Source organism: Bombyx mori, chromosome 16 (genome assembly GCF_030269925.1).
Source record: "Bombyx mori chromosome 16, ASM3026992v2".
NCBI classification, from domain to species: domain Eukaryota; kingdom Metazoa; phylum Arthropoda; class Insecta; order Lepidoptera; family Bombycidae; genus Bombyx; species Bombyx mori.
This window is the reverse complement of record NC_085122.1, coordinates 12,389,884-12,416,153: the sequence shown is the minus strand read 5'-3', so window position 1 is coordinate 12,416,153 and position 26,270 is coordinate 12,389,884. Positions and strand designations below refer to the sequence as shown.

At 38.4% G+C, this 26,270-nt stretch overlaps 2 protein-coding genes across 5 annotated transcripts in view; one reads left to right on the top strand and one right to left on the bottom strand.

Moving 5' to 3' along the window:
* Nucleotides 1-6,554: 6,554 nt before the first annotated feature.
* Gr9 (gustatory receptor 9) overlaps nucleotides 6,555-26,270 on the bottom strand; it is a 22,997-nt gene continuing 3,281 nt past the window's right edge. Inside the window, exons 1-11 of one of the 3 annotated variants that reach the window (XM_062672834.1) lie at nucleotides 20,859-21,259; nucleotides 18,614-18,732; nucleotides 17,634-17,748; nucleotides 15,572-15,765; nucleotides 14,625-14,772; nucleotides 13,257-13,412; nucleotides 11,445-11,579; nucleotides 10,854-11,039; nucleotides 8,994-9,103; nucleotides 8,380-8,541; nucleotides 6,555-6,652 (exon numbers count right to left, since the gene is read on the bottom strand). In XM_062672834.1, coding sequence (XP_062528818.1) covers nucleotides 6,590-6,652; nucleotides 8,380-8,541; nucleotides 8,994-9,103; nucleotides 10,854-11,039; nucleotides 11,445-11,579; nucleotides 13,257-13,412; nucleotides 14,625-14,772; nucleotides 15,572-15,765; nucleotides 17,634-17,748; nucleotides 18,614-18,732; nucleotides 20,859-20,934 — 1,464 coding nt within the window. In that variant the 5' untranslated portion in view covers nucleotides 20,935-21,259 and the 3' untranslated portion in view covers nucleotides 6,555-6,589. Of the gene's footprint in view, nucleotides 6,653-8,379; nucleotides 8,542-8,993; nucleotides 9,104-10,853; nucleotides 11,040-11,444; nucleotides 11,580-13,256; nucleotides 13,413-14,624; nucleotides 14,773-15,571; nucleotides 15,766-17,633; nucleotides 17,749-18,613; nucleotides 18,733-20,858; nucleotides 21,260-26,270 lie in introns of those variants that run through there. The other 2 variants (XM_062672833.1, NM_001130873.1) reach the window with 2 other exon arrangements.
* The window catches only part of LOC778496 (candidate olfactory receptor), a 20,532-nt gene continuing 17,895 nt past the window's right edge, over nucleotides 23,634-26,270 (top strand). The window contains 1 exon segment of one of the 2 annotated variants that reach the window (NM_001098321.1): nucleotides 23,634-23,664. In NM_001098321.1, coding sequence (NP_001091791.1) covers nucleotides 23,657-23,664 — 8 coding nt within the window. In that variant the 5' untranslated portion in view covers nucleotides 23,634-23,656. 2 annotated transcript variants of the gene reach the window in all.

The following is a 26,270-nucleotide window of genomic DNA, read 5'->3' as shown; positions in this document are numbered from 1 at the left end:
GTGTGTGGCGCATTTACGTTGTAGATGTCTATGGGTTCCAGTAACCACTTAACAACAGGTGGGCTGTGAGCTCGTCCACATACCTAGGCAATAAAAAAAAATAAAAAAAATATATATTTTTGAACGTAATTGAGAGCGCATCGATATAGTCCCGCCCCTTTCCCCTCTTATATCAATGTCATTATAAAGTCGAGTTTGAATCGTGCGCATCAAAATTGTGCGATCGCGAAAAATAGTAGTCAATATTGAGTGCAGCTAATTAATTACTTAAAAAACTGATAGTGTTCATCAAGATAAAAAGATGGAAGACAGGAGTCCAGGAGGATAGTGCTACAAAATATTATTATAACTACAAAGACATTCGGTGAGTTCCTAACAAACTACCAAGTATCTTATCGATTGCGCTCTAAATATAAAAACGAAAGAACCAAGCCCGAACAATTAGGTTTAACAAAAATAGAAATTTATTTTTGACATATTGCTTGGGGCAACCGCTCTTTTGCGAGGACGAACGTAGACTGAGATACTGCCGCCTGAGGTATCTGAGAGTGGATGTAGAGTACTGAATATGAGATACCTAATTAGCATTTCTCCTTACAAAATTGAGTACGGCACGTACGGGTTCGGAGAGAAATTATCACGAGCTATTAAGATAGATGTAAAATAAAAGTATTTCACTGTTGCATTTTTACTCTTCTTTTCCAAAATCTTCTGTATTGTAATAATTAAAAATTTATTGACACCTTTTTACGCCTTGCTCGTTTAACCGTCATCGCCATCTTCCTTTTTCTCTTTCATTCTTTTCTCCTTTTCTTATCGTTTTCTCTTACCAACATCTAAACGCTCCATTCCTCCATGAAAATACATTTTTTTTAAACGAAGTAATGTAATATTATTAAAATTTTACCTACATATTTATTAGTCTCAGCAAAAAAAAAAATCTATTCGAAATGGCAAGCTGCGAGGCCGGAGCGCCGGATATTCGGCCCCTTTTTTTTTCAAATCAAATCAAATCAAAGTTTCAAATCAACTTTCGGAAATATTCGTGCGCGTTCGGGTGTGGTCGCACGTGAGCGGACATCGCGACGACTCGGTACGACGACGATTTGGTATTCATTCACCACAATTTGCCACTTGTTAATTTTGAGTATTAAACAAACTAATTGATAAAACAATCCCTTTTGACATGCGATTATAAAAATAAAAGTTGTTCATAGCCTATTGTGGTATTAATTGCCTTTTGTAACCACGAGATTTTCTTAAATTTTACTATCCGAAATCCGGCCGTATAGTGATTTACTATCCGGTATCCGTTTCATCTCTAAAAATAATAAACGTGTTCCAAATTCAAAATAAATGCAAGATAATAAGATGCAGAAGAAAAGCAACTCTAAAAAAACAAATTAATTTACAATGCTCTATCATTAAGGAGCAAGCGCAAGACAGGGTAAAGTGGAGACAACTTGTGAGGGCCCTATGTACCAGCGGGGTACCCTAGGACTACAACAAAAACAACAACAATCATCATTGTATAGTAGTCACGCTTACAAACTTATCTTCTAAAATAATCAAGAAAAGAAAATGTAAATAGAATGTCTAGTTCTTTAAGGATGTAAAATGCGCGGGTAAATACAATAAAATGTATATAAATACGATAAAATGTACTATGCCGGTACGCCATGAGTACAGCCCGTTCCGAAAATAGTTTACAGCCTTAGTGATGGGACACAGTGTGCGATAGAAGTCTAACCTATAACATGAGTCGTTGTTATGAGCAGATCTTGATGTAAAACTTGAATCGTCCAACAACTCTCAAACAAACCGATTAAATTTTGTAGACAGTATGCAAGATTTCTTCTGATTCTGACAAATGTAATGTGGTTCAAGCTTAGTAAGCTACCACTAGATACTGGTTATTGTATATTTTGTTAGATTTAGGCTGAGATTAGGTTTTTCAAGCTATTGCATAGCTTTTATCGCGGGCTTTAAGCGCGGAGACCGAATCAATAAATTTCGTAACTAAAATAAAACCTAACACCCCCACTCCGCCTACCATGTAGCTCGCATTCAACACATTCACACGTTGCGCTTGTGTAGTGTTTGTGAATAAGCACGCGGCGTGACGTCACACTGCATGCGCATCATGTTGCGCATGCAGTGCGAGAAACATATGGGCAGACTTTTTATGAAAGTCTTTTTATGAAAAGTCTGCCCATCTCTCTCTCGCGCGGTCTAGCTTATGAGTGTGAAGGGGACAGTTAATGTTTTGCTTTTCTTAATGTTTATAAATATAGCGTGATTTTATTATTGTTTTAATATTAAAATTATTATTGTCTAATTGTAATTGCATAAGTTAATAAAAAATGCTATGCAATAGCTTTACCACGGCAGTCTCAGAGTGCCACACGTGTTTTTTTTGTTTATATTTGTAGATTTTACCCGTTTGATGACGAGTGGTCATCGGTCATGGATCGCAGCATTACTAGAGACGCAGCCAAGCTTATCGCTGAATATTCTCAATCTACGTTTAAAAAAGGATCTGTCTTCTTCTGTCTCGTATTTTCATTTCAAGGATTCATCATCATCATCAGGATTCATCGTCATAATGCCCGGAAAACACTTTTAAAGTCGGATGTTAGGTGTTAAAAAAGATCTCTCTACTAAGGATTAACTAAATATTCCAGTGACGGGCGATGCAAGATAATGGGATCATGTTAAACACTTTCTAATGAATCGACCCTCGGAACATATGGTACCCACAAATCATAGAGTGATCTTTGGCAGTCCAACATTAACTGCTTTATTAATTTAGACCATGATGCGAACGGCTACGTCTTAAATCAATTAAAGACTTCGTTCTTATGTTTAAAAAGACGTAATTCCTCTTGTGGTACTACAGACTCTGGTAACAGTTTTACATCGTATTACATATTATGTTGTCTACTTAAATATACAATTTACGTTCCTTTCTGGTATAAGTATTCTTTAAATTACCTTCTGAATAATGTCATGTAACAATTATAGCCCGTTTTAGAATTAAAGACATCGATATACATATTAAAATCGACAACCCTAACCCTTTTTACACGGCATTGCCAGGTCGGTAACGTTTTCACTATTTCGTGGGAAAAATAAATTACTGGGGGTGACATGTATTTCAACCTTTGAGTTAAATGTAACTGAAAAGTGATCTTTGTTGGTGATTACTTAAAAAAAATTGCAAAATTTTGAATATAAAAAACTGTATTTAAGTCAGTTTTTTAATCAGATCATAGATATTTAATCAGATCAAAGCGCTTTTTGATTAATTTGTTTCGCCATTAAAGTGTAAAATATTAAAGTCTTTAATAAGGTTTTTAGCAAATTGTTTAGTGCACTGTATGTGTAATAAGAAGTAGTTGTAATATTTATTTGGTGTTTAAATTTTAGTCCATAAAGCAAAGTGAGGTTTCGATGTGGGCAAATTAGAGAAATCACATCTGACAACCCCGGTTTTACATGAAGAGCGTAGGAGCGTTACTTCTACAGCCGAGATTGTAACTTTGCATGCAACACCCTCGCTGCTACCCCTTTTGTCGTCAACTTTCATGATAAATAGCGCAATGCATTATTACACGGGAACTTTGTTTTAGATGAACAATTTAAGAATATTTCGCACTTTCTGCAAAATCTTTTTTATTTTATTGCTTTTATAGGTGGACGAGCTCACAGCCAACCTGGTGTTAAGTGGTTACTAGAGCCCATGGACATCTACAACGTAAATGCGCCACCCACCTCGAGATATAAGTTCTAAGGTCTCAGTATAGTTACTACGGCTACCCCCACCCTTCTAACCGAAACGCATTATTGTTTCACGGCAGAAATAGGCAGGGCAGTGGTACCTACCCGCGTGGACTCACAAGAGGTCCTACCACTAATTACGCAAATTATAATTTTGCGGGTTTGATTTTTATTACACTAGCTGACCCGGCAGACTTCGTAGTGCCTCAATCTATATTTATACTAATATTATAAAGAGGAAAGATTTGTTTGTTTGTTTGTTTCGAATAGGCTCCGAAACTACTGGACCTATTTGAAAAATTCTTTTTCCATTAGAAGCCGACATTGTCCCTGATGAACATAGGCTACTTTTTCTTAATTTTTTTTTATTTTTTTTTTTGGTTTCATGTGTGTTTTAATGTTTCCGAAGCGAAGCGAGGGCGGGTCGCTAGTCGATAAATAAAAGACGTAAAGTTTTGTATAAAATAAACTAAAAACAAACAAAAGGAATCCGTCCGACGGGGGACACATCAAAGGAAAAAGAAAATTGTTATTTTTATTTAATTCCGATCATTTTCATATTTATCTATCTTTTAAACCTTCTCTGGACTTCCACAAACAATTCAAGACCAAAATTAGCCAAATCGGTCCAGCCGTTCTCGAGTTTTAGCGAGACTAACGAACAGAAATTATTTATTTTTATTGCTTTGATGGGTGGATGATATCACAGGCCACCTGGTGTTAAGCGGTTACTGAAGCCCATAGACATCTACAACATAAATGCGCCACCCACCTTGAGATATAAGTTCTAAGGTCTCAAGTATATTTACAACATTTATATATATATATATATATGTTAATCCTTCACCGTGGAAGTTAATCGTGAACATTTGTTAAGTACGTATTTCATTAGAAAAATTATTTCCCGCATGCGGGATTCGAACATCGGTGCATCTTTATTCGCTCGCTAGATACGAATGCACCGGACGTCTTATCCTTTAGGCCACGACGACTTAAAATAACACTCTAATCTCTATCTGGGATTTAACTACAATAAAACCATAATAAGAAAAAAGTGCGAGATCATAATTGCATAAGCTCTCTTGGTGAGTTTGGAATATTTAGAGATGAACGCGATATATTTGTTTGCGCAATTCTAAAAAATAAATAAAAAATATACAAATTATACAAGTAAAGTTAATTACGGCATTCAAACCAAAAAGAAAGATAGAAAATTATGAAAATGTGGCAAATACTAACAAGCTATTGTTGGTACAGGACGATCAAAAAAAATTGTTTTTGCTTCTAAATCTTTATGGTAGCCTGGTACTATTCACGTAAAACTAACTTGAGGTAATTTTTTAAGGGCTTTAGACCTACGTCATCGTCACTGAAGGAATACAAACTACCACCAGAATTATTTTCAAGCTCAAAAATACAACCATCTCATAAACGTTGCAAAAAACACTGTGGTGGGAGGAGTTTATTTAATTGAAAACTCTTTAAAGAGTCTAAGTCGAAAATATTTCGAAAAATTAATGGGTATTCCACTAATTTCTACTATTATAAACCACTAAAGTGGAAAATTTATAGATATTTTAGTCAAAGATATCTATATAATCTGAAACTTTATCGCAGCGGAGTTAAGTTGCATTCGAACTTTATTACACACGGACGACACGTTTGTATTATTTACGATACAGGTCGTGTTTTGTTAATTATTATGTAATGCATAAATGGGTTATTGAACTCACGATTATTTGTCTGAATCCCCTTACAGTGCCCGACAGTAAATGTTGCACATCGACTTTGTGAAACAGACAGTCGGCTAATTCCGGCTTTTCGAAGAGCGCTATCTCTGTTGCACGAAACAGTCTGGTATCTATTAGGACGGCATACTAGAACCGCACTGAGTGTGACGTAGGTAGTGTGCGACAGAGATAACGCTCTACGAAGCCGAAATTACCCGATCTTCTCTTTTTAAAGGTTGTTGTCATTATTTATCACCGGACATTGAACATTGCATGAAAATTTATAAAAATGCTTTATAGGTCAAAAATTCGTTTATTAGCTACGAATAAAAATATGTAGTATCATTTGACGAATCACTACCTGCTTGCATTTTCGAGAACATTTCCCTACTCACTGCAAAAAATGCAGGAGTTTTTTTTTATTGCTTAGATGGGTGGACGAGCTCACAGCCCACCTGGTGTTAAGCGGTGCGCCACCCACCTTGAGATATAAGTTCTAAGATCTCAAGTATAGTAACAACGGCTACCCCACCCTTCAAACCGAAACACATTACTGCTTCACGGCAGAAATAGGCGTGGTGGTGGTACCTACCCGTGCGGACTTACAAGAGGTCCTACCACCAGTAATAGTAATAAATGTCAATGGGTTAGCAATTAGACCAGAAACACAAATGCTCATCATTCAAAATAAACTAACGATTTTAAATTACTGGCTATACATATTCCGATGAACTCAGTGTCCGTATGTCACCAGAATTAAACTTCCATCGTTCTAATGCCGTTAAGTTTCGCTTGCGTCAGGAGCAACCTCTTTGTTTTCAACTTCCAACTAATTTATGTTCATTACCGATTCGAATGCAAATTTAAAACCTCTTTGCGACTTATGCGGCTCTGGTATTGCGCTACTAATTTTGAGTTTCAAACGTTATTATTATGTTTAATTAAAAGTTAATTGGAAAATATTTGACGTGGCATAGCAACCCGCGTGGTGTTAAGGGTTTTTGAGAAGGAATACACAAAGTTTAATAAATGATACTTAAAATATGTGCCTACTAAAAAAAAAATTATTTATCTCTTTATTAACTATCATATCGCTGGAATTGAATGAGTATAACTAAATAAGTGGTGACCGCTCCAAGTACCTGTAAAAAAAACATTGAAATATGTCAGTTGTGACTCTATTTAGTGCAAGATTCGTTAGCGACTAACCTGTTTGACTTTATTATAGCCTAGTACCAAAAATTTGTTATGTCTAATGTTGTATGTTGTAAAACTAATTAATTAATTCAAAGTAGGTAGGTATTAATTAGATATTGGATATTTAATGTTATTTAATTATGTAAATTCTGGAAAAAGTATTACAAAAATAAACCCAGAAATTATGTTACTTTTTACAATTTATGTCTAAACAATTGCCTTTACTCACACAGTCTGGCCAAAATATACTACAAAAAAAAATACATTTGAATTTGGAGCCTGTCATTGTCATACGAATATTTATCGGATTACCGCATTTTCGCGCCAATATCTGTTACATAATGTTGTGATATTAAGATGGAGTGAGTTGGAGAATCGAATTCCTATACTCTTAATAGCATTTCACAAAGCAGTTCTGGAGCTAAATGCATTTATGGAGTACTCTATTCGCTTGATACCAGTCGATTACTTGCGTGGCGCGCTATTGACAAGTATAGTGATACGTCTTCTGTTTGTCACAGAGGGAGATCTGACCATGCATTTAGTATTCGGACTAAAATCCGTTCAAAACAATTTATGTAATAAAATGTAACTATACTTGAGACCTTAGAACTTATATCTCAAGGTGGGTGGCGCGTTTACTTTGTAGATGTCTACGGGCTCCAGTAACTGGTGGGCTGTGAGCTCGTCCACCAATTTAAGAAATAAAAAGAAAAAAATTTTGGAAAATTTCCGAAGAAATGGCGTTGCGATGCAAAAGATAATCGTTCACAGCTTTCACGGCTATCTACATTATACACATTAAGCTTAAGCACAGAAATACCAGGGCCTCGTTTAAATTACTAGTAGTAAGGATGTTTTGAGAGTCCGCACGGGCTGGTACCAACACCCTGCCTATTTCGGCCGTGAAGCAGTAATGCCTTACGGTTTGAAGGGTGGACCAGCCGTTGTACTGTAAAAACTAAGACTTAGAACTCAAGGTGGATGGTGGTATCTATGTTGTAGCTGTCCATGGGCCCCGGTAACCACTTGACACCGGCCGTGGATTCGTCCACCCATCTAAGCAATAATAAAAAATAACGTGAACCTCGCTGTAAGAAGGGTTAAATAATAGTGGGTGTGATACAAAAGATTTTGTCCGAGGAAACGGATATAACACTCAGAAACGTGTCGCACATTTCAAAAGATCGTTTTAGATTTCCAACTCGTATTTACGGCGCTTGAGTTTGAAAATATATAGATTGGTAATATAGATTGGTTGGAGAAGACGCTGATACATTTACTTACTAACGAGCAAGAAGAGAGAGAGAGAACAGAAAAGCTTCTCAATTAGCTGTTAGGATACAGATAAGTAACAGCATCGTGCTCTAATGAAGAATGGTCATTTAAGACAGATGACGCTGAGATATAAAGCTGGTTCCGGCTCAAGCATACGGCTCGCTCTGAATGTTATGATAATTCCTCTAAAAGGTTCCATAAGATTTATAATAACGATATTTCCCATATTGGAGGTACTAGTAGCGATCGATAATTAACCAAAATGCATAAATGTTTTTATTAAGCCCAGCGGGAGGCAAGAAATATTTCATCTAATGAAGAAAAGCGGTGTTTTCCTTGTAACAGCATTTGTTGCAGGATTAAGTATGTATGGACAATAACCGATGGAACTTACAGTCACCATTAGAGGCCTGTCCAACGTGCACATGCCCAGAGGTGAGTAGGAGATGTTCTGCAACATCAGAAGGCGAGATAACACCTCTAATCTGGATGATAAAACTCCACCATGCGGCGCTAAGGTCATGAGTCGGCACAGTATGTCTTCTGTTCGTTTTCCCTAAAAAAATTTACAAAAACATTATGATTTTCTTTTTCGTATTAAGTTTGTCTGGTAAGAGTGCTTCGAAGTCTGACTTCCAGAGATAGCGGGCCAATTCGGTTTACACATTTGGACTCAAATCTGCATCCAATATAAAAGAAAGTTTTTTTTTTTATTGCGTAGTTGGCTGGACGAGCTCACAGCCCACCTGGTGTTAAGTGATTACTGTAGCCCATAGACATCTACAACGTAAATGCGCCACCCACCTTGAGACACAAGTTCTAAGGTATCAGTATAGTTACAACGGCTGCCCCACCCTTCAAGCCGAAACGTATTACTGCTTCACGGCAGAAATAGGTAGGGTGGTTGTACCTACCCGTGCGGACTCACAAGAGGTCCTACCACCAGTAATGTGTTAACTAGTAATATTCCAGTGTTGCATGCTACAACCCAATTAATTCATCAGGTACCTCTCTGATTGTGTAATGACAAGGCTCCACGACGACCAGCATCCTTATCAAGTGTGTGGTGCACCACAGGAACTGAAGGACGAGGAAGTGCAGTCTGTGCGTTGACACGACTGCAAAGATTATGATTAAAATTTCACTTAAAACTCACCAAATTAGCGAAAATCATTATAGGAATTTGAGCTTATTGGTGTAGTCGTCAAGGCTAATAATCAATTGAGCAGTAAAGTGATCACATTTTTTTATTGTTGCTTCATCGGTGGAGGAGCTAACGGCCCATTTGATGTTAGGTGATTATCGGAGCCCTAAGACATCAAGAACATAAATGGTTCCACCCATGTTGAACCATGAGTTCTAGGTCTCAATTATTACAGTAGGCTGACCCACTTTTCAAACCGAAACGCAGTACTGCTTCACGGCAGAAATAGGTATGATCGTGGTATTCGTGCGGTCTCTCAAGACACCTTACCATCAGTAAGACGATATATAAGACACTATAAAGCAATATGACGCTGTCTTTACGAGAGATATCTTTCAATCGCTTCTTATATCATTATTTAATACGTTACGATCCTATGTAAGTCTGAAATTTATAATAACTAAAACAATTATCATAGTCCCTGATTTCCCATTGCTTTTCACGTTTTGTTTCCAATTAACGTTTTGGAGAAAAACCGATTTTAATATCACCTTTTTTTTTACCTATGCTGATAGCATTGAGAGGCTATTTCAGCTTCTCCTTGACTTGTAGGTGAGTTCACGGGGCTCAAGCCGGGAGTGTGGCTAACAGTGGCCCTAGCAAGAGCAGTGCTTCGCAGAATCTACCACCGGATCGGAAACGCGACCCACTGTGAAGATCCGGCGAGAAACTCAGTGGGCTGTGTCTATGGATTAGTTTACTCGTCAAGCCCTTCGTCGTAAGCGACGGGTTCGACGAGGACGGTGAACAGTAGTACCTAAAAGCACCGTTAATGGATCGGGAGGATCCGTAATGACGTGCTTAGGGCGACGTCGGCTGTTTACCATTCGGTCTACAGGATCGGGTATGTAATATGACCACAGCTCGTCGAGTACTATTAAATCAAATATCGTACTGAACAGTTTTGAATTGCTTTAATTGTTTTCGGTGCGCGGTCGCCAATCAAGAACTTTTTGACTCGAATAGCCATCTGTTCTAGGAGCAAAATGTCCTGCCTAATGCCAGTTCTACCTCGCAATCTTTCTATATCTGCTATCAAGCATCTTCTGTGAATCTCCTCATTTCTGATTCGATCTCTGAGGGAAACTGCGGCCATCACTATCTACTGTGTAATCAGTTGGCGGTGTATCGCATTCAGACCAAGCAGGCTAGTTCTAGTCCGGTGGGGTAATTCGGAACACCTGGAGCATCACCTGGGGCGGCTTGTCTGGTATAGCGAGACGGCGACGCAGAGTCATCGATACGACGACCTTGACGATCCGTCGGTCGGGTGTCCTAGGGATGGCGCCGGGAGTTCGGTTGTAGGGTTGACCACGAAAACTTCTCTACTGTGCCCGAGTTCTGTGTGCTTAGGGCGAGTTATTTAACGTTCTCGATAACGTAAATTTAACTCGAATTTGTATGCAGTTGGAACAGCGCCCCTAGCGGCAAACGCTCGAACTCCATACAAATCTGAACTAACTTTTAGGCTATCGAGAAGGTTAACAAACTCGCACTAAGCACACGGATCTGATTTGTATGTTCCTAGCGTCCGCAGTGTTCAGTCTATCCATTATCATGGCTCTTGCGACACGCCCAAATATCGGGACAATCGTGCTAAAATCCGTTAAATCACATTGTGTCTATTGATAACTTGATTTGCTTTCGGATGAGCATTTACTTACTTATCTCCATAATAAGGAAATAGGGTGTGACAATAAGGTGCAGTAGAGTCGACATTAGAATGATGACCAGCGGCAGGCCGTAACCGTCGGCGATGTGACGCGTCACCTCGCAGAGTGTGCACCGCATCCGTGAGAGTCGCCCCACCGCCTCGCATGGCGGAACTTGTAGACAAGGGACACCATCAGCTGTACAAATTAAACTATAGTTGTTGCAAAGTATGACTGCGCGCCGCCCTTATTTGTTTTTTTTTATTTTTTTTTATTGCCCTTGTAGGCAGACGAACATACGGCCCACCTGATGGTGAGTGGTTACCGTCGCCCATGGACTTCAGCAATGCCAGGGGCAGAGCCAAGCCGCTGCCTACCGAGTGTGTGAGTGACCAATCTGTATACGCGTCAACGTAGGCTATATTTGAAGTCATCGTGGCCTAAAGGATAAGACGTCCGGTGCATTCGTATCTAGCGACGCAACGGTGTTCGAATCCCGCGGGCGGGTACCATTTAACAACAGGTGGGCTGTGAGCTCGTCCACCCATCTAAGCAATAAAAAAAAAACAATCGAATACATCGAAAAAGACAAATACTATTTACCAGTTTTCATCATCACAAAAGCATCATCTTTGTCCCGCACTCGTATTGTTTCAACAATAACGTTTTCCCGCTTACAGCTAACTGGCCTGACGCTCGTCGCGTATACACTTAGTTGCGAGTTCTTAGGTTTCTTCACTGAAACATGTCGGAAATTAAATTTGATATTAGATCAATTCGTACACTTTTTAAATCTGATAAAAATTGGGAATGTACCAAACATTCCCAATGATAAAACACTTTAAAAAGAAGATGTCAATAAGAGATTAATGTAATTAAAATTGATTGCTGAATTACTGTTTTTGTGGCACATTAGACATTAAATTTTTGTATGATGATTGTCAGCCCACAATCGTCCACTGCTGGAGATATAGGAATATGCTGGTCCAATTATTTACATCAGTTATTCTGTGTTTCTTAACGCTCTCGATAGCGTAAAAGTTAGCCCAATTTTGTATGCAGTTGGAACAGCGCCCCTAGCGGCAAACGTACGCAAACGATCCCATTCCATACAAATATGAGTTAACTTTTACGCTATCGAGAACGTTAAAAAACTCGCACTAAGCACACTGGTCTTCGTTTCATTTGCCGATTGCCCCACGCTATATACATAGATTGGTTTATTATTGGTTTGTGTCGCTTAAGATCGAATAATTGTATTTTTTTTTACTTTATGCTAAATCTAAGCACGCCGGATGTGGCTTAAAATTTTGTGGTTTTTTTTTTAATTTCTTGAGTTGGCAGCGAGATATTTGAGCCAAGTCTTATATTTTCTTCTTATATTCTTTTTTAATATGAAGAAGAATGAATGAAGCGAAATGAGATGAAGTTGAATAATTTGCGACTGTAATAAATGGAGATGAAAATAAATAAGAGGAGATGATATAGGATGACATAAAGTCTCAGTAAAATAAATAGTAGTAATTTACTGAGGCTTTTTCAATGGACTCCGGTCATCGTTCTTGTCGAACCCGTCGCTTGCGACGAAGGGCTCGACGAGTAAATTAGCCCATAGACACAGCCCACTGCGTTTCTCGCCGGATCTTCTCAGTGGGTCGCGTTCCCGAACCGGTGGTAGATTCTGCGAAGCACGGCTCTTGCTAGAGTTCGTGTTAGCAACGTCGTCAGGTTTGAGCCCCGTGAGCTCACCTACTAGTTAAGGTTACGCTGATATAGCCTCTCAAGGATCTCAGCATAGGTAGGAAAAAAAAAAAGTGTGTGTGTCCGCTCCGACGCACGACTGGAGTTTACTGGATATAAAAAATTAAACGAAACAATACGAGAAATAGTTCTATATTACGACAACACGATACACTACAGATTATTAACAAATTAACGAGACACAAAACAAACGACTAACAAATATATGAAAATACAATAATGAGAGAAACGCGCGATCAGTACGAGGCTTTGTGGCGGACTGCCGGCGCAGCAGCCCGGCGTCACCTGCAATAACGCGGCCGCGCGTTGGCTCCTGATTGGCGCGCGCACGCATCACGCAATCAGGAGCCAATCAGGCGCATAACGCATTTCGTGTGACATGCTAGTACGATTTTGATTGGCGCGCGCACGCATCACGCAATCAGGAGCCAATCAGGCGCATAACGCATTTCGTGTGACATGCTAGTACGATTTTGGTCCCCATAATTTTCATACCCCGGGCCTATATATGTAAATCGATTCTAAAGGAGTAAACTCCAAAAACCATGCACTTTTTGAAGAACTCAAGAACCTACCTACTTACATGTCCAGTGGATTTTCCCAAATCATAACTTAAAATCAAAGCTATTTTCTAATGTTTCAAATTCAACTTACCAGGCTTGCAGACTTGCGAAGCGGTAACGTTAAGCGCTTCATTAAATAATTTAAGTCGGGCGCGCAGTGACAGCGCTGTAAACGCAAACTGTAGTTCTAAGACCATCACAATGTACCATAAGAAGTAGAAACCAGCGTAGTTTGTGACAATTTCCCCTGTAAATCGTATTAAATTTATATATTTTTAGCTTAAATCAGAAAAGCATTACTAATTATTTCGCACGATGTTATTTTTAGGATTTACAACGCCATCTATCGTCAGAAACCTAACTTTAGAGTTTTGTCAACTAAATTAATAAATGTATACGATATATATTGTAATAATATTTTAATTGTAAATTTTGAAGAAGAAAACAAATAAATTCATGTTGAATACAAGAAAATGTATCCTTTAACTTAACTTTCGACAAAATCGGTACGGCTTTATCTATTCGACAATAGAGGCCGCTACAGAATATAACCATAAAAATTTAAAACTCATAATTAATAGATGGATATATTATTATAATAGTTGAGCAGGAAAAATCCCTTCCGGAAACCCATGGACAATAATAAATAGGACTAATTATAGTTAAAAAAAAATTGTATTTTCTTAGGTGTTTGCAACTCCTAGAAATAATTAAATTTAGTTTTACGGCTGAAAATGGCGTGTTTATCTTTCATTGCACTCACTCCGACATTTCGAATACCTACTTTAAGCTTTACTTACCTATCACATAAGCCTAAAGCTTAGTTTGTAGAAAATTGAATAATTTGGGACCTACTGTCTATTTTTCTATGAAAAAAAATTTCTAGACTTTTACGTCGCACCGCCCGCCACCGGCGTAGAGTTCATCCATACTACCTGGAGCCACTGCGGTCATCCACAGTGCGCTTCCAGAGGTCTTTTTTGCCACGTACCATCCGGCTATAGAATTAACTCCCCTCCACGGTGTTTCCCGAGCGCTATGACATGTCCTTCTTCAAACGAGGCTTATGGAGAGTATTTAGCGGTAGGCAGCGGCTTGGCTCTGCACCTAGCATTGCTGAAATCCATGGGCGACGGTAACCACTCACCATCAGGTAGGCCGTATGCTCGTCTGCCTACAAGGGCAATAAAAAAAAAGATCTTTGATTTCTCACAAATTATAATATTTTATATCGATAGCATATTTCGAATTACCGTAACGCTACGATTAATCGTGCATATATTTTTTTATAGCTTAGTTGGATGGACGAGCACGCAACCCACCTGGTGTTAAGTGATTACTGGGGCCCATAGACATCCACAACGTAAATGCGCCACCCACCTCGAGATATAAGTTCTAAGGTCTCAAGTATAGTTACAACGGCTGCCACACCCTTCAAACCGAGACATATTTAGCATACATTGCCTGCCCGTCTTGCCGGCCTGCATCGCGTAGAAACAGAAGTCATCGACGAGCAGAATCGTGAAGGATAACAGGATGAGGAGCAGCAGAGCGCACAGTTTTCGTTCCGTTGCAGCAGAGTGATGTCTGCCGAGCTCACGGTCTACCTGCGAGATAACAAACTTAACATTTGAACATATTATGAACTAACATTAGATGGGTGGACGAGCTCGCAGCCTACCTGGTGTTAAGTGGTTACTGGCGCCCATAGACATCTACAACGTAAATGCGCCACCCACCTTGAGATATAAATAAATAAATAAATTATATAAGCTATATATAAGCTCTAAGGTAATGGTTACAACGGCTGCCCCACCCTTCAAACCGAAACGTATTACTGCTTTGCGGCAGAAATAGGCAGAGTAGAAGTACCTACCCGTGCGGACTCACAAGAGGTCCTACCACCAGTAAATATCTTACTAGTAATCTTACCGAGCTATGCTCAGTTAACATGATGTTTATATATTGCCTAAATTTAAACACCATTAAGGTCTCAATCGGATACTATTAACGATTTAAAAATTACAGTAAGGTAAATTACTTAAATAAAAATGGTCGACCATATGAAAATTTGGAAACTCAATCGCCAACTAAATGACAAACAATTCTAACATTTATTAACGTGGTGTTTGGAAAAACATAGAATATTAAAACAAAATAAGAAGAAATAAACCGCTTCATCCTTTTTTTTAATATTGAAGTATTACTGGTGGTCCGAAGGCTTTTCCAGTTTCACCAGGCTAGGTGGGCGAGCAAGGGCTCAGCCAGGAGGGTTGGGCTTAAAGGTAACATCTGCCCGAGCGCCTCCGAAGGAGACCTAACGACTCAAGAGCAGCTGCTTCGCGAATGAATCTACTACCGGATCGGAATCGCGACCCGCCGCGAAGTCTGTAGATGTGGTCTCACCGCAACTATGTTTTCCATATAGGAGAGCATGGTCCTCATGCGAGCCGGCGCACCGTACACCCCGACCCCCGCGGTCACGGCCACCACGAGGATGTCACACGCGGACACCACTTGCGACATGCGCGAGGACATGCGCACCGACTTCTCCACTCCCACTCCTATCTCCGCCACCAGCCCATATATCGTGCAAATTACTGAAATTTATCACGATTATTACACGACTTGCTGACCCGGCAGACTTCGTAGTGCCTCAATCGAGAAATAGAAGACCTAAAATTTTGTATAAAATAAAATTAAAACAAACAAAAGGAATCCGTCCCACGGGGGACACATCAAAGGGAAAATAAAATTGTTTGTTTTTATTTAATTCTGAGCATTTTCATATTTATCTTTAGCTAAATCGATAAATAATTAGCCAAATCGGTCCAGCCGTTCTCGAGTTTTAGCGAGACTAACGAACAGCAATTCATTTATATATATATAGAAGAAGAAGATAGAAGATTTAATTAATGCCTTAAAAACTTTGAATAACATCGAGACAAATCGGCCATGTTTTAAAAACGAAACGTCTGGTGTTTTTACTTACCCACCCTAACTATTCCTCCCCGAATGAAGACATAGATTTTATTATATTTATATTATCACTGGTGGCGATACTATCACTGGTGGTAGGACCTCTTGTGAGTCCGCGCGGGTAGATACCACCACCCTACCTATTCTGCCGTAAAGCAGTAATGCGTTTCGGTTTGAATGGTGGGGCAGCCGTTGTAACTATACTTGAGACCTTCGAACTTATATCTCAAGGTGGATGACGCATTTACATTGTAGATGTCTATGGGCTCCAGTAACCACTTAACGCCATGTGGGCTATGAGCTCGTCCATTCATCTAAGCAATAAAAAAAAATAGCCATACATTCGCATATGTTTCTACACCTTCAAAAATACATAAAATCTGTATCGTCCGCTGACTTTAGACTTCAAACAAAGACAATTTAGGAGTGAAACAAAAGCGAAACACAGCCAAAAAAGCCATTCCCTAGAATTTCGAAACAAAATTATGAAGTGAATATTAAAATTGGTCCAGTTGCAGATTTCGGAGGAATACAAATTGTTAATCTCGTATTTTTACGAGATATTTTTAGTTCGAACCACATTACTGTATTTCAGGCTTTTCGGAAAAGCATGAGCTTTCTCGGCATTCTCATTTCTCCATAAGAGATTCTTCGATCTTAACGTAAAGTCAGAAATCGTATTTCATATCTGATTATGGATTGGATCTGTCCGTGACGTGAATTTAAAATGTAAATTAAATTAGATTTTAAGGCAAAAGTGATTCTTATCACTAAAGTAGCTGACCCGGCAGACTTCGTAGTGCCTCAATCGATAAATAAAAGACCTAAACCTTATTTAACTCCGAGAGTTTTCATATTTATCTACCTTTTAAACCTTCTCTGGACTTCGACAAATAATTCAAGACCAAAATTAGTCAAATCGGTTAGGCCGTTCTCGAGTTTTAGCGAGACTAACAGCAATTCATTTTTATATATACTTAAGTATAGATAGATAGATATCTCCTTTTTTCCCTACCTATGCTGATAGCCTTGAGAGGCTATATCAGCGTTACCCTAACATGTAGGTGAGCTCACGGGGCTCAAACCGGAGGCGTTGCTAACACTGGCCTTAGCAAGGGCAGTGCTTCGCAAAATCCACCACCGGATCAGAAATACGACTCACTGAGAAAATCTCGCGAGAAACTATGTGGGCTGTGTCTATAGGTTAGTTAACTCGTCGTTCGACGAGAAAAATATATCCAATGCTCCAATTAGAGTACAATTAAGCAAATGATATTCGGTTAATCTTTCATTCATTACTTACAGCATGTTTGTAGTAAATCTAAATACATCTTGTTCATTTTGTGATTAGAATCATATCAATAGAATCAAATGGCACAACAATGAAGTTTAAATGAGATTTATAGATAAAACGTCCGCGATTAACGATAGTACCACTCTAAAATAGGCTCGATAAAGAATTTGTTCTAGCATTCAGTAATTGTATTACCCAGAAAGGTGACGAGAATGTAACTGTAAAAACATTTGCCCTTGGAGATGGTCACCGCGTATTCCTGACTCCGTGGCTCGAACCTCAGAGGTGCGAGACCGCAGAAACTTGAAATCTGAAAGTTTGAATACTGTTACGCCGGTAAGAGTAACGCCATATATCGCCGAATAGCCGAAACGAATATCTAAGGATCCAGAATGCTTGATAATTACAACGCCATCTATTGACAGATAACGGAAACTATGACCAGAGTTGTATGGAAAATTCTCGATAATTCTAGGGATGAGGTATCGACTATAAAAGCGTTGAAGGGATGGCACGCAGTCAGTCAGTAATCGGAACTACTCGAAGCGATACAGCGAAAGAATCGCCTGAAGCGAAGCGGAACAAGCGAATTGAAAGTTTTGAAGTGTTTATTGAGTGTTTTAAAGTGTTTGTGAAATGTCTAAGTCTTTTAAGTGTTGAATACAGTTTTTAGTTGTACTTTGGTGAAATTTCATTTATCCCGAACCACAGCGCGTAACAATACCAAAATTCAGTATTAGTAGAGAATTTTACTGGTGGTAGGACTTCTTGTGAGTCCGAACGGCTAGGTTTCACCACCATACCTATTTCTGCCGTGATGCAGCAAGGCGTTTTGGTTTGAAGGGTGGGGCAGCCGTTGTAACTATACTTGAGACCTTAGAACTTATATCTCAAGGTGGGTTCACATCGTAGATGTCTATGGGATCCAGTAACCATTAAACATCAGGTGGGCTGTGAGCGCGTCCACCCAATCTAAGCAATAAATAAATAAAATAATCTTTGTTTGTTGACAATGCAATCTTGAATTCCATTTTTATTTTATTTCAACGATCTAACACTCTTCGCTTTTTTCGACATAATTAAATCTAGAATGTTCTCTCTCTAGACTGGATCACAGTGAATAACAAAACTTACTGTTTTATTCACAACGTCGGTTCTTGGAGCGTTTAACAAACCTTTAATATGAACGCATGAGCTCCTCCTACCAAACAGGGTGTTTTTGGTTCATCAGCTCTCAGATCTGGCGAAGGAGGCATCTCCCTAGGCAGCTGGTCAATCTTCGTCGCTTCCAGACCTGTACCGAAGAATCATTAGTGAGATAAGCATGCAGATAAACCTGGTTCTGTTTCGTGGCTCATGGACGTTGGCAATGACAGAGGCAAAACCAAGCTTCCGCCAACACGGAAGAATTCTTTTTAAATCTAGTTTGATGGAAAATTACTTATAGAACCGTATATTACTAAGAAACGCAGTAAGAAGCTTACAACAGAGTCTGACGGTACGTGGTCAAAAAGACGCACTGTAGATAGATGAAATGGTTCCAGGTGGTAACGGAGACTCAGCTCCGATGGTGGGTGGTGATAATGATGACGGGAATATCTTAGATCAGGGCCTCAGGATAACACTTTCATACCACGTACATAGTATACTACCAGGTATAGTACCAGGAAACCAGAAACGGTAAGAATTAAAAATGTAAAACTCACATTCAAAGTTGAATCTTCATTTTATCGCATACGAAAAATCTAAAATTACTTAAGTTGTAGGTAACTCAATATCAAAATTAAATTAATTTTACATATATTCTTTCTTTACAATTCAAACAAAAAAAAACATAAAAAAAACACGTGTGGCACTCGGGGACTGCCGCGGTAAAGCTATTACATTGCATTTTTTATCGACTTATGCAATTACAATTAGATAATAATAATTTAATATTAAATAATAATAAAATAAGACCACGCTATATTTATAAACATTAACAAAAGCAAAACATTAACTGTCCCCTTCAGACTCTTAAGCTAGACCGCGCGAGAGAGAGATGGACAGAATTTTCATGATGCGCATGCAGTGCAACGTCATGTCGCGCGCTTATTCACAAACACTACACCAACGCAACGTTTGAATGTGCTGAACGCGAGCTACATAGTAGGCGTAGTGGGGAGTCAGGCTATTTTCGTTACGGAATTTCTGGATTCGGTCTCCACGCTCAAGACCCGCGATAGAAGCTATGCAATAGCTTAAAAAACATTATAATGCGTAATATGAAAATCATTACGTCACTATAACAATACACCGTGATCCTCATGCAAAATATTTATTACCCCACGTAAATGATAAAAACTACATGATGATATAAAAAAACCAGAAGCGTCAGGTCGGATGTTCGGCCGGTGTTTGAAGCGAAAGTAACCTTAAATGAGAAGCGAATTAAGCTCATTTTGGTGTTTGCTGTTGTTGGTTAGAATTTAATTAGGACATCATATGTTCGCAGGTGGCTATCTGCAAGTGCAGGTCAGTAGAAGATATGGATCCCCCTTGGTAATGCCTAATCGTAAAATCGCAATTCTGTTATCTACCTAATAATTCGCAGAGTCACAGGCATAAGGTCGTATATCCGTGATACCATCTCACCATCTCACGTCATTACGGATCCTCCCGATCCATTAACGGTGCTTTTAGGTACCTCAAGCACCGGTCACCATCCTCGCCAAGCCCGTCGCCTGCGACGAAGGGCTCGACGAGTAAATTAACCCATAGACACAGCCCACTGAGTTTCTCGCCGGATCTTCACAGTGGGTCGCGTTTCCGATCCGGTGGTAGATTCTGCGAAGCACTGCTCTTGCTAGGGCCAGTGTTAGCAACACTCCCGGTTTGAGCCCCGTGAGCTCACCTACTACGATACTAGCTCGGTGAATCTAGAATAACCCTTCGAGGTTACTAGAATCGGTAGAAAAAAAAAACAAATTTAACGGCCGTCTGGTGTAGTGGTAAGTGACATGGTCACTACACATGGCGGTCGCGGGTTCGAATCCCGCCAAGGGAAGATATTTGTATGATAAATATAAATGTCTTTTCCAGGGTTATGGATGTATATTAAATATATGTATGTGTATAATAAAAATCTTACATTTATTTCCGTTATCTGGTACCTGTAACACAAGTTCTTTACGAACTTATCACGGGACCAGTTAACGTGGCGTGATTGTTAGTTAGTAAAAAAAAATAGTAAATTGACCATACAAATCTTTGGAAAAACAAATAAATTTAAGATACTTACCCACTTTTTGTCGATAAAGTTAAATGACTATCTTTATTTTTATTTTTTTTATTTTATGACCTGGTGACAGATACCTTTAGGTCATATCTTAAATAACTATCAATTCATCTAAGCATGTAGGTTACATATGTAATACTTACAACACAGTTCTTTGTAATAAATACGCGTGAACTCATCACATTTAGTGGCTGTAATTACATTTAAATCCATTGTCATGGTTGTAAATACGAAGACAAATTATTGTCTCTTTACAAAACGGAAATAATGATACTATGATCATTTGGTGAATTGATAGAAAACTGCTTGAGTGGCCAGTGGCAATGTTAATGGTAAGAGTCAATTGAGTGATAAATACTTTATTATAGAAATATAACAGTATAATGATAAGATTACAGTTTTATTTTGTTTCTGACACACGATTCCTGACGATGCGCAATGTTACAAAAATATTAAACAGATTATCCTTCATATACCTATCCTATCCTATCTATTTATATTCTGTAGCAGCCAAGATTTTCGCCTCGGAACCTGGGGTTAAATGTTATACTATACTTCTATACTAATATTATAAAGAGGAAAGATTTGTTTGTTTGTTTGTATTGAATAGGCTCCGAAACTATTGAACCGATATGAAAAACTCACGACGACAGCGTATGTCAAACTATTATGAGTCGCGACAGTATATGTCTAACTATTATAGTTATGCCGCAATAAGTGTTCTTTTATTTAAAAAAATAAAACAACGTCTTTGAAATTTTTGTTAAAGACCCGAGCGGAGCCGGATCGTACCGCTAGTCGCTAATAAGCAAAGCACGCATTTAATATGAAGTCATTACCGAATATAAACATTATTTTGGGCGAACATAACCACATATTTTCTTTCCCTAATATTCGCTGGTAGCCTAGGGGGCTATTCCGGACGTGTAGATGAGGTCCAAATTCTCTGAGGTTGAACCACTGTTCAACCTCAGAGAATTTGTTAACACTAGCCCTAAGGAACAACGCTTCCAAGAAGCTACCACCGATCGGAATCGCGACTCACTGAGAAGATCCGGCGAGAAACTCAGTGGGCTGTGTCTGTAAGAAATAATCACAACTTGTCAGACAACGTTTCAGCGTCTGTGTGTGGCTGTATATCACTGTGTCACAAAACATCAAAAACACATTTGATCGACATTAACCGACTCTCCTTATAGTCGGAGAGCTGGCGACGAATTTCAGGAAGGCATTTTAGGCAATTCAAAAATATGATAACAGTATATATTATCTATGTAAGTGAATACGTAAACGCGAGGCGGAAAATCGTCAGCTCTTAGAACATTATTTCGTGAATAGATAGATTGCTTTATTTTCTCAGTAATAATGTATTTAGTGAACAACCCTTTGTCTCTGACTTCGTTGATTTTTAACAGCTCAATTGCCACATTTCGTTCTGTCAGAAAATCTGAATGCATTAATATCACGACGTCCAGAAACAAAAAAAAACTAATAGTATAGTATATAGTACAGTATATACTGTAGTATACATAGTAGCAGCTACCTGTGGTTATCTGGTCTACCCAATAATGCAGCACTGGACATGTGTGCATGTTGAGCACCCTGGATCCAAACCTGCCTACAGGCTGTCCAACTTAAAGGTTAAGATAGTTTTAATATTCTTTTTTTTTTGATTTTTTTTATTCCGAAACTTTTGTTATTGTTTTTATTTTATTTTTGTGTTCTGTGAAATTTTAATGTTAATGAATGATGTATCAAACGGAACTAACTACTAATCGCATTTGTTTTTATGCTGTACAGCTCAAGATATTAGAGCGAAGTTATGAAATTATTGTGATGTCATCATCAGTCCTTGATGCGTGTACAAATTTTCAAATTAATCGAGCGTTTTTGACATCGATGAAAATTACACTCAAAGATCTATTACGTCACATGCAAAATGGCAAGACTTAACGCCCGTGTTCATTTAACTACTTCAAAGTTTTTAGTGTTGAGCTTATTTTCAAATATTTGGAGAAATTACTAAAGGATTTTTTTCTCAAAACTAGACTACCTTATAAAAAAGTTTATTAAAAAAAAACAAAGATAATTTTAAATGGTACATTTAAATGTTTTTAATAATACCTATAATGAAACTGGGCAAATGGTCATTATTCCGACGCTCCGTACTTTATACGAGTTAATAGAGAGTCGGTTCATCGACGGTTCGCGCTCAAAGGGTCAAAGAGACCATGCTCTGTACCTATTCAGAGTTCTCTCTCGACTGAGATCGCTTCGGTAGAAAAACATCCGTATCTGTTACATAAATGGAAGGAAATCATCCTCATCATCAGCCTTTATCTGTCCACTGCTGGACATAAGCCTTCCCCAATGCGTCCCACAGAATGCGGTCCTCCGCTTTCCGCATCCAGGTGGGGGAGGAAAGTCCTCGAATGGAGGCCACGGATGGGTACCAGGAGCGTGGGGCGTCCTCCAACCAGGTGGACTAACGACTTAGTGCGCACGGCGGAAAGTCGTTGGATGCGGAAAGGAAATGAACCGAACATTTCTCTTCGACATCCCACAACCCGAAAACGCGGTTTTCCGTTTAAAAAAAACACCACCGCTTTGAGTTTAACATGATTACGTCTTTTGAGCGTATTCCTATCCCACGCACCCCATATATACCCCGTTATAAGCAGTGACGTAGCCCAAGACATCGATTCTCAAAGTGTCAGAGGTAAAATCTTCTAGCTGTATATTTAAAAAAAACCATATTTTTTTCGATAACCGTGCACTGACGAACAAAAGTTTATATACAATTTTACTATAAGAGTAGATTGATTCAAGACAATTTACGTACATACACTTAAACTTATATTAGATATTCGAGTGAATCACAATATCCTTGGCTGGTGTAAAGCAATCAGTGAATATCCACTACAACTGACTTCATCCATCAATGACAATGTAAGTTGACATTTACTCGGAGTTCTGTGTGTAGAGGTTATAATTTAAAATCGACTGTTTTTAAGCTATTGCATAGATTTTATCGCGAGCCTTGAGCGCGCGGCTTGAGAGCGGAATCCAGAAATTCCGTAACGAAAATAACCTGACACCCCCACTACGCCTACTATGTAGCTCGCGTTCAACACATTCACACGTTACGCTGGTGTAATGTTTGTGAATAAGCGCGCGGCATGACTTTGCACTGCATGCGCACCATGAAAATTCTGTAAATCTCTCTCTCGCGCGGTCTGGCTTGTGAGTGTGAAGGGGACAGTTAATGTTTTGGCGTGCATTTGAAGAGGCCTATGTCCAGCCGTGGACTGCTATAGACTGATGATGATGATGATGTCTTATATATAAAGGCTTTACTGACCTTACTAGGAGTGGGTGATATAAATCGTATATAGATTCAATATCTATATATCGCAGCAATATCGTTAAATCCGATATCGCCCCGCACGAAATCTATATATCGATATCAGCTGATACACGATATTGCTTGATGTGATGCGCATCGTCATATCGGATCGATTCGTGAATCGAAATCTATATTTCGATATCAGCCGATACACGATATTGCTCGATGTGATGTGCATCGGCATATCGTACCGATTCGTTAATATCAGCAATATTCGTTTGGTTCGTATCGAATCGGCCAGAGTGAGTGAGCGCACGATAGGGATATCATGTGATGAATGAAACAGAAACAGGCATTATCCATACAATTGTAAACCTTATATTTAAGTCCATATGTCTGTAGATTATTCTTAGCGTATCAGCAGGATACAATTTAGGAAAGAAGTTTCAACTTTCGACCCCAACTTGAATGCAGTATAGCCTATTTGCATCGTTGAATTTAATTTCACGCGCTTTGACCTTGAACTAGAATTTTTGGACAAGTGCTTATAAATACTTAAAAGTTTTTTGTGTTTGATTTTTAAAGTACACATTTTTCTATTTTTAGTTGAATCCAAATAATTGAGTTTATTTCTTGTGTTTGTATTAAACTTTTGAAATCTACACTCTTTTGGTATATTTTGTAATTTTAAATTAAAACACAAAATACTAAAAACTGAAAATAATGTAGCCAGTCCTAAGCCTGGTAAAAGCATGAAGGAAAGTTTTTTTGATATTTTTATTTTGATGTTCTTTTTATTACTTTAAGATCATATTATAAATTGATATCAGAAAACCAACCGTATAACGTTGACTTAAATCTATATCTACTACGATATTATATCAGCGTATCGTTTCAAATCTCAAATATCATGAATCGAGAAAATCTACTAGCATCCATCAATATATAGATTCAGAAAATATATAGATTCAATATCCGATATTGATCCTCGATATATAGATACGATTCGATACGCGGCAAAACTGATATTACCCACTCCTAGACCTTACTACGTAACTACGGTAATAAAACTTAGTTATTTAACTTGGTGTCGGCCTAGAGAAACATCACTTCATCTCTTTTCAATGCTAGAAGCAGAATATATGGATACAGAAAAACTAGTGCTTTATTAAAGAGTTGATGGCTTTTCGGGTAAGTACAATTATCCTTCCCGTTTTACAATAAAATTAAGACTCGCGTTGATGCATATTGTGATGTCCATGGACTCCGGGCAATGAAGATAATAACGAAAGGCTGTCGACAAATTCAAAGCACAATTCCTAAAACTTCATTGCCGTTCACTCCAAAATAGACCATGAGAGAGACAAATATAGATCAAAATGAAAATAGTGGCGAAGCAAATTGATATCCATCTAGAAAATTGCTTCCACCACAACTGGATCAATATGTTTTGCCATCAATTTTAAGAATACTTTGGTTACGTTTTCACGTTATTCATATTGCAATTAAAATAAGCGCCTTAAAAAGGGTGGTTTTTCGTAAATTTACCAGGTTCCGAATTCGTATTTTTTTTTAACACGGCGACGGTAGTTTTCTGTCGTACGATAAGTTAATGTATTTAAGACAAGCGGCCCGCTCCGGCTCCGCTCGGGTCTTTAACAAAATTTTCAACGATATTTGACGTTATTTTATTTTTAAAATAAAAGAACACTTATTGCGGTATAACTATAATAGTTAGATATATGCTGTCGCGACACTTTTTGTAATTAATAATGTTTTCTATAAAGTCGTAGTACATTATTTTATTCTATCATCAATAGTTTTCGCAGGGCACGCGATGTAAAGAATATTTTAGGTAATTTTTTTACACCTTGGGTTACGATATTGGAGTTTTAGTAAGGATCTCTAATTTTTTTCAAAATGTCACTATGCCACTCGGGAATAGTGTAGCTTCTAAACAGTGAAATAATTTTTCAAATCGGTTCAACAGTTTCGGAGCCTATTCAGTACAAACAAACAAAGCTTTCCTCTTTATAATATTAGTATAGATTAGTATACACATGCACTAAAACAGGAGCAGATAATTACACACCGACTAGTTATTCCTTTAAATACTTTTACATACTTATTATTCAGACACATATCGTACAGAAACCACAAACTTGTGTTCTATGATATCAATAGAAGGACAGTAGTACCTTTCTCTATA